At 42.9% G+C, this 9,040-nt stretch overlaps 1 protein-coding gene across 1 annotated transcript; it reads left to right on the forward strand.

Moving 5' to 3' along the window:
• Window positions 1-1,831: 1,831 nt before the first annotated feature.
• Window positions 1,832-7,959, forward strand: LOC119278494 (RNA-binding protein BRN1-like). The gene is made up of 9 exons (XM_037559839.1): window positions 1,832-2,198; window positions 2,996-3,078; window positions 5,011-5,062; window positions 5,179-5,304; window positions 5,411-5,493; window positions 5,979-6,161; window positions 6,603-6,942; window positions 7,319-7,462; window positions 7,549-7,959. Exons 1-9 carry the CDS (start codon window positions 1,982-1,984, stop codon window positions 7,677-7,679), a joined length of 1,359 nt encoding a protein of 452 aa, XP_037415736.1. The 5' UTR covers window positions 1,832-1,981; the 3' UTR covers window positions 7,680-7,959.
• Window positions 7,960-9,040: the final 1,081 nt, after the last annotated feature.

Consider the following 9,040-nt stretch of genomic DNA (forward strand, 5'->3'; position numbering starts at 1 on the left):
CGTGGAGAGTGAGTTGTATCGGTTTTAGCTTGATGTTTCATAATTATTTGGGCAATTATCTTTTTTCTTTGTTAAAACATTAATAACTAGTTTAGAAACCAAAGTAATTACCTATATAGCTTCACAAAAATGGTAATTACCTCAGAATGAGTATTACGGTCTATGACTAGCACGGAAATGAGAAATGCATCATTACTCTATGCCATGCAAAGGGTGGAAACCTAAAAGAAAATCCACTGTTCGTAGGTTGATTTGATCTGCACTATCCTGTGTTAGTCAAGTCCAGCACGCATAACTAGTCATCCAAACCTAACTTTGTCACCACATAAGTTTTTCTATTGTCACCACGGAGTTGATCGTTATCTTCTCCAGTGATAAGGACATAACAAGCTATCACATAATCCTAAGTACAAGATATTATCACATAACAAGCAAAAGTAGTGCCATCTGTAACTCTTATCAAAATGTTAAAATATATAGAAAATTATAAAATCTAATTATTTTTCAAAATGTGCTCACCAAAATCTCAGGCATCTTACCAAACTTCTGGACCAAGATGAGACGATTTATGTGTATGTCTTCGCTTGACATATAACTTTATTAAGGGAATGTAGCAACATTTTAGGCTTATGAAATTTTCAAAGCAGTAGGGGGTGGATTAACAAGACTGTTACTGTAAAAATCATCACATTAAAAGCAATCCGATATATGTCTTTATCTACCAGATCAAACATCGTGGCGACGTCTTCTTTTTTGGTGTGTTTTGGACTGAAACTTCAACGACTTTCTAGCCGGTAGAGACAAGTTTTGTCCAGTTTGCGCGGCGCACGTCTAGCTGATCCTAGATATACTCGGGGTCATGGTTGTAATTTTCTATGATCGAATTTCAGGCTTACAGTCCTAGGCGATGAAAAATTCAAAACGGCTGGGGATTAATGGCAATGTCACAATAAAAGCCATCACATAAAAACAATCCACCATATGTATTCCTCTACCACACCAATTGTCATGGTGATGCCTTCTTCTTTGGGGTGTTCCGGGCCGTAACCTTGTCGACTTCCTAATCGCTAGATACAAGGTTTGGCCGATTTCGGCACCAAAGAGGCATGCCATCGGCTCGTCAAATCGCATGTGACCAAGGATCCCCAACCAAGGATTGTGAAAATTTCAAAACGGCTGGGGATCAACGATAATGTCATAATAAAAACCGCCACACAAAAACAATCCAACATACGTGTTCCTCTGCCGCACTAGCTGTCAAAATGACGCCTTCCCCTCTGGGCCTTTCCGGAAACACAACCTCGACGACTTCCCGGCCGCTAGATACAAGGTTTGGCCGGCCTCAGCACAGCACCAGAGCGGCGCGCCATCGGCCTGATTCGTCAAAGCGCACGTGACCAAGGACCCCGAGGTCCTTCTCACAGTTTCCCGTTTCTCTCGGGGGCACGCCACAGTTTCTAGATCTATTTCAATGCCGAGCCGGGTGCTCTCTTCACACACTCACAAATACTAAAATGGAAATGGAAAGAAAACAAATTAATTTCCCCAACAAATCTTTTGAACCTTCTCCCAACAAATTTTGGAATGCAAGAGGGAAAGAGGAGGAAGGTGCAAGAAAACCGTTGTATATATAGCAAAACAAAAGAAAAGGAGGTCACAAGGACAGAAACCCAACTGCTCTCTCCTCTCCCCACTCGCATCAATATCATACTCACACTGGCGCTGCCTACAACTGCAACGAACGAGAGACTACGTGCATATCCATTGCCATTGCCAATTATTAATTGCGCCGGACGCCAACTCCTCCCTCCCTCCCTCCCTCCATCACCTCCACCACCACCACCCCGGGCCCCGGCCCCCGCCCCAGAAAAACAAACCAACAAAATACGCTTCTTGCTAGCCCCGGCGACGCCAGTTGAGTCGAGCCAGCCAGGCGGCCGGAGCGAGCGGAGCGGCGGCGGTTGCTCCCGGCGGGCGGCCAATGGCGGAGGACGGCGAGAAGGCGGCGGCGGCGGTGGGAGGTGTCGCGGGTGGAGCGGGAGAGGCGGAGCAGGAGCGGGAGGAGCAGAGCGTGAAGCTGTTCGTGGGGCAGGTGCCCAAGCACATGACGGAGGCGGAGCTGGCCGCCATGTTCAAGGACGTCGCCCTCGTCGACGAGGTCACCGTCATCAAGGACAAGGCCACCAAGGCCTCCCGAGGTGCGTGCGCCGCGGATCCCACCGCCCCGCCGGATCTGGCGCCCCGGCCGCCGCAATGCCGCCGGGCGGAATTCGGGCTCTCTTTCCCGCTCCCCGCTGTTCCCTCGCGCCAAAAGTTTTCGAATCTTTTTCTCGGGGCGGTTCCTCGTCCGTCCCGTGATTTGCGGCGGCTCCCCGCCGCAATGCCTGCCGCCGGAGGGACGGAGGTCCTCGAATTTGTGGCCTTTTTGGGTTCCCTCTGCCGCGCTCGTGGGAGATCTCGCGTCCACTCCCCCGGGCACTGCGGTCTCGAGCTCTAATCTGAGCTCTGCCGGGCCGGAGTCGCCTTTAGCTTGCTAGATTTGCTCGAGTGCCGCTGGAATTTTAGGCACGGTGTTAAATATTTTCGGAAGTTCTGTTTTTTTTTCTTTTCTTTTCTCTAGAGGGACTTTTTTTGTGGCTTGGCCCTGTTTGGATTGGAAGCAATGCAGCTAAAAATGTGCCACATTTGTGTGGTTTTTTGGGGGGTATTTTGTAGATTGGAGCTATGTTTTCAAGCTCCAAATTAAGTGCGATATATCATCAGTGTCATAAGTAAGTTTTGTCCTGCTACACGTGGTTAGTGGAGCGGATGCCGAAAGTTTAGGAACCTTCCCATGCTTTTCAGGGAAGTTGTTTGCTGGTAGTGGTACCCCAGACGTTGACAAGCCAGATTTGCGCTTGTTTCTTCAGCACTGCAGCCTGCTACAGCAGTGTTACTCTGCTGCTTGATGCTTCATTTACATCCTTCTTCCTCATAATCTGACCTTTTGATGCAGGGTGCTGCTTCCTCATATGCCCCTCGAGGGACGAGGCCGACAAGGCCGTGAATGCGTATCACAACAAGCACACGCTCCCGGGGGTATGTGAGCATTCCCATCTTTGCCTATCAGTGTGCTTTTACGCCGTCTGCCGAGGTGGAATTGTTACAAATTCAGTACGATTCGTTAGCTCTTTCCGGGTGGCGAATATGATGTGGTTCATGAGTGTTCCATGATTTGGTTGGCAGGGACGCACTGGGAGCTGTCTTCAGCTGTCAGTGTACTCTAAAAATCTTTGTGAGGCACTCTGGGAAAATTGATAATAGTCACTTTATGGGTGTTCTGAAATTTACAACTGTTTGCATTGAACACCTGTGGGTTCCATCAGATTTTATGAGGATAACCGTTTTTAGTCTGCCATTGGGTCGCGCAAACTATTTTAGGACTTGAACAGTTGAAACCTGAAATTCATGTTTCCAGAATTGGCGGTGCCATTGGCTGTCAGGCTTTATTTCTGATGTAGTCATAATTGGCCTGGTGGTTCCCTGTGAAATTCATCCCCTTCCCAGGGTTGATTTATTTTTCGTAACTCCAGCGACTTTTTTTCCTTTTTCTTATATTGCGCTTACGTATGCATGCTAGAGCATTCTTGCTAGACAATGCAGTACAAATAATCATGCTTGTAACCTTCATGGATGTTTACTCTTGAGGACAGTATAGTAACAGTGAAGGAGGTTCCCTTTCATTGCTAATTAGCCAATTGTAACCTGTGGGATGTTGATGAACCGTAACCTGTGGGACGTTGATGAACTGCAGCCTGTGGGATGTTGATGCAGTGTGATAGTTAGCTAAGGTTGTAGTTATAAGTTGTATATCTTCATAAGTAAGCATAATCACGTATTAAGAGAGAAAAAACATGTGTATCATCTGTCAGCTTTGGAATTGTCAAAACATTTGGGCCAACTGGAGAAAAGATGTAGTATTTGATTAGAGGAGAAATAAGGTTACAGTTAACCTTTGGCAAGAGCCAGGCTGCTGGAGTTACCACATGATGCTGTAAAATAGTGGGCGTGTCATGTTTGACAGTAAGTAATTTGAACCATGGTAAATTTTGAGTTGTGACTGCCAACCTGACAGCTGCTAGGCCTGTCCCTCTGTGACACACCTAACAAAACTTTGCTCAACAATTTAGCCACTACGCTTGCCCTTTTGTTATGAACTGATTGTAGCTTCAGTTTTGTGTCACACCTACCTGAGGTCCCGCCAAACCTAACTCCCAAGTGTGGCTAGTTGTGACCTGGCTCCTATCAAACACAGCCAAAATGTTTATGTAGATGAAACAGTTGGTTCTCTTGGACTAAATGCAAAATCTCATGAAAGTGCATGCTTTGCCCTCAAGTAGCTTGAGTTGCAACTAAAGTTCCTTTTGGTCGATGTCTTGCATGCTTTGGTGCAAAAAGATTTGCAGATAATGTACATTTGTTGTGGTGGGCCAGACTTCCTTTCTTCAGAATCATAAGGATCTTCATCATTGCACTAGACCTAACTTGCAGTCGATGGTCTTTCATTCTTGAGATGTTTTCATGAAATAAGCACATAAAGTGACGAGGAAAGAGATTGAGACGCTGAGTATCTAATCACCCACTGAGATGGGTATTATTGAAACATGATGTAATGTGGCATAATTGTCTAATCAAACGAAAAAGTTCACCAGACGTGATACGACGCATACCATGGTGGCATCATCGTATGCGTTGTTATTGCTGTCCTGGCAGTTAAGGACCCCTATTTTAATGTGGACAAAAACAGAAATGCTTCAGTTTATAGTAGTAGGTAATCACTGACTTGTGGAGCCAGCCAGACACATGCACATGGCTAGTATTTTGTTTTAGTGTTATTCCTACTCTTGTGATGCCTTATTTGGGTATAGTTGACAGGCCTTCTCTTGAAGACTCCCAAAAGTACAGTTTTTGCAGGTCTGTTGCTGCTTCCCTTGACAGGCTGATGACATTTTCTTTCTCTGCTTAATACAGGCGGCGAGTCCTTTGCAAGTAAAATATGCTGATGGAGAGTTGGAGAGGCTGGGTATGGTTGTCAGTTTGCAGTCGTTTACTACAGAGTCTTTGTTTCAATATATTTTCTCGCTATTTTCTGGTGACAGTGAACAGGACATTCACATTTGCATTTGCTATGACTTTCAGAACACAAGCTTTTCATTGGAATGCTTCCAAAAAATGTAGCAGATACTGAATTGACTGATTTGTTTTCCAAATATGGAAATATCAAGGATTTACAAATTTTGAGAGGTTCACAGCAAACAAGTAAAGGTAAGTTATTGTGGAGAAGTTACTTTCCTGTTAATAGAAGCATAAACATCGCTCGACTCTGAAATGTCTATAATGTATATTTCTTAATTAACTTTGGTTATTGCAGCTGGATGCGCCTTCATTAAATATGAAATGAAGGAGCAAGCAATGGCAGCTATTGAGGATCTAAATGGGAAGCACAAAATAGAGGTTTGCTAAAATGAATTAGAACAGGAAGGCAACTTTTACTTGTTATTGCATTTATGCTGGTTAACATCGTGTATAGTATATATATCATGATTCTAAATGAACTATGCACTTACTTTACCAGCCGTTACAAACAACAAACCGTTCGATCACTCGTCCTGGCAGTCATAAATAATATTCTCTATTAGGTTTTGAAATCAGTTGTTTCCAGATCGACGGTGCATACAATTGGTGCCCAACTTTTACTTTTACTCAATCTTTCAGATAGTTTAATTATATGTTTTCGTATGTAATTATAATGCAGAACTTGACTTGAATTATCACTTGATGGTTGTTATTGCTAGTATATTCCACATATGGCACTGACTTATTGCCTTTTTAGCCTACTCTTACCTTGGAGTTACATTATATTAATCATCTGGATATCTTCTCAAATCTGATTGTTAGTACTTTGTATAGGATTTCTTATGTTTTGATCTATTTCTTAGGGTTCTAGTGTGCCGTTGGTTGTCAAATGGGCTGATACAGAGAAGGAAAGGCAGGCACGGAAAGCACAGAAAGCTCAACTGCAATCACCTAATATGCCGAATGGACGCCCAATGCCACAATCTTCAGTATTTGGAGCTTTACAGATGGGATATATGCCTCAGTATAATGGATTTAGTTATCAGGTGAGTTGTGCTGTTCTCGAAACCTTGTTTGCACTACACACTACCATATCACAGGAAACTTCGTATAATACCTTAAATGTTCTGGCCCTATTTTGTTTTCAGTATAGTGTTCTTTATAAATTTGTTGTCCAGAATATGCCATTTGCTATAGTATTTGCATCCCAAATGTAATTTCTTAAAACTTATGTATCTGTTGTGGCCCTGATTGTTTTGTAGCTGCAAACAGAACAGGTGTTTTTTTATCTATGCATTAGAAAAATAATATTCATTCAAACTGTCATAATTTGTCAGATTTACTCCTGCAAAAGCTACTGACACATTAAATACCCAAGTATTATATGTGGACCTTTTCAAGAGGTTGAAATATGTGTCTTGACTAATCTACATTTTTGACATGCACTGATCTGATATGCAATACAACTGTGATTTATTTGTGCGCAGCCTCCAGGGACCTATGGACTTATGCAGTACCCTTTATCTCCTATGCAAAATCAAGGCCCCTTTCAGAATATGGGTCAGCCTGTTAACCAAGGGAACTCGATACGAGGAGTCAACCCTGAACTGTCCCCCAACTCAGGTCCTAGATCATTTAACCCAATGCATTTAGGCAGCCCGTATCCAGCAGTACCTGGTATGCAGTACCCTGGATCCTACCCTGGTGGTCCGATGAACAATCGTCCTTTTGGGAATCCTCACAATCCCCTTAAAGTTCCAAGTGCAAATGTCAATCCTATCGCATTTAGTCCCCGTAGCAATGGCGGTGGCCAAACACAAACAGAAGGTTAGCCACATTCTGTTCTTGTCTTTACTTATTGTGCAAGGGGAAATACCATACTCTTCTGATAGTAGCTGTGCCCATTAGTTAGCATGCAATTTCCTGCAAATGCCTTGTGCATTGGTGGTGAACACTATCCTATAATATTTCGCAATAATGAACATCTTTACATTTGGTAGCAACATGCATATAAGGCTATCCAAAGTTGTACCACTAGAATCCAGCATCAATATTTAACACTGATTGGCAACTCTGATAGTCGGTGTACTGATTAATTCTACCAACTACAGTAATCAATATCGTATTATGCAACACCCTTTTTGACGTGCTTTTTTATTATCAAGCCTGTTGCATTGTAGTAAAACCTATGTACATGTTTCAGGACCTCCTGGAGCCAATCTGTTTATATACCATATCCCACAAGAATTTGGTGACCAGGAACTCTCCGATGCCTTCCAGAGGTTTGGGAGAGTAATAAGTGCCAAGGTGTTCGTTGACAAAGCAACTGGTTCCAGCAAATGCTTCGGTAATAAAATCTCTCACTAGCAGACACGCTCTCTTGCGCATCGTTCACGTGATCTGTTAACCTGTTTATCATAACGTTTGGTGCAGGTTTTGTAAGCTATGACAACCCTGTGTCCGCGCAGTCGGCCATCGCCATGATGAACGGTTTCCAGCTAGGCGGCAAGAAACTCAAAGTACAACTCAAGAGAGACAACAACAAGCTCAGTAAACCTTTTTGACAAAAATCATCTGTGATGCCCATGCGGTCTTGTTCCCGGTACATATTTGTCAGATAGTTGACCGTGACGCTGATTGTTTCCCCACATGGCCCTGCGTGGCGCGCCGCACCGCCCAGGGGATCTGCCGGGGAGCGCCATGTATCTTCTAAGTTCAGTTGACAATCTTAAGAAAATTTGTTGCATTGTGTAATTTTATTATCTCAGCTTAGCGTTAGCGTCGGACCCCCTGTATACATCAGAAGTCAGATTCATTCAATTATTTACTTTATCTCATGGCAAATGGCTCTGAACTTTCTTGGTCTGTTTTTCCGAGTCATTTGCTACCATCTCCATGGAAATATGATTCTGGCAATGTCTTCTTTAGAAGGTTGGCATGGCAATTATTCAGATGCCAGTGCTACCGGTTCAGATTTGCAGACTTTTAAGTCAGGTGACTTAGGAGTCACTAACATGTGGGTCTAAGTCACCTGACTTAAAGTCAGCGAATCCCAGCCCCAGTGCTACTAGTCTGAAGTTTTGGTTTTAACTAATATGAAGTTTTGGTTTGTTTCATCGAAATGATTTGTTCGGCGCCTTAAGCGTCCGAACAGGTAGCTGGTGCCCACGCGCCGCACCTCATAGGCCGGCCCAAAACACACAGTAGAAGGAAAAATGTCTCGTGTAGTCTGAAGTTTTGGTTTGTTTCATAGAAATGATTTGTTCAGCGCCTTAAGCGCCCGAACAGGTAGCTGGCGCCCACATGCCGCACCTCATAGGCCGGCCCACCACACGCAGTAGAAAGAAAACTGTCTCGCGAAAAAACCACACGCCACAATACAAGAAAAGTTTTCTTAACCACTATAGTCGGTTAGCGCCACTTGACTACTAGGGTCGTGAAAAGTTTAAGAACCAATGTATCAGCTCTATTTATTAGATTTGTTAATTATTTGAAAACAATTTGGCAAAGTTGTTTTTTTATGAAAAAGAGTTCATCAAATTTCGAAGAAAAGTTTACGAATTTAAAAAAGACAGTTCATTGATGTTTCAAAAAAGTTCATTGATTTGAAAGAAAAAGTTCATCGATTTGAAAAAAGTTTACCAAATTTGGAATTCATCCATCTTTTTCAAAAAAGTTCATTGGATTTGAAAAAAGTTCATCCATTCTGCGAAAAGGTCATCGAATCTAAAAAAGTTCATCGAATTAAAAAGACATCGAATTGGAGGAAAGTTCATCGAGTTTGAAACAAAGTTCATCAAATATAAAAAAAGTTCATCAAATTTTAAAAAAAGTTCGTTGGTTCCAAACAAAAGTTCATCAAATATGAAAAAGTTCATAGAATTTCAAAAAAAGTTCATCGATCTTGAAGAAAAGTTCATCAATT

Source organism: Triticum dicoccoides, chromosome 3B (assembly GCF_002162155.2).
Source record: "Triticum dicoccoides isolate Atlit2015 ecotype Zavitan chromosome 3B, WEW_v2.0, whole genome shotgun sequence".
Classification (NCBI taxonomy): domain Eukaryota; kingdom Viridiplantae; phylum Streptophyta; class Magnoliopsida; order Poales; family Poaceae; genus Triticum; species Triticum dicoccoides.

Bases quoted from the DNA above. Each gene is read 5' to 3' on its own strand.
- LOC119278494 (XM_037559839.1), top strand. From the start codon at position 1,982: ATGGCGGAGGACGGCGAGAAGGCGGCGGCGGCGGTGGGAGGTGTCGCG. The intron at 5,063-5,178 runs GTATGGTTGTCA...TATGACTTTCAG, and splicing joins TGGAGAGTTGGAGAGGCTGG to AACACAAGCTTTTCATTGGA. The intron at 5,494-5,978 runs GTTTGCTAAAAT...TCTATTTCTTAG, and splicing joins ATGGGAAGCACAAAATAGAG to GGTTCTAGTGTGCCGTTGGT.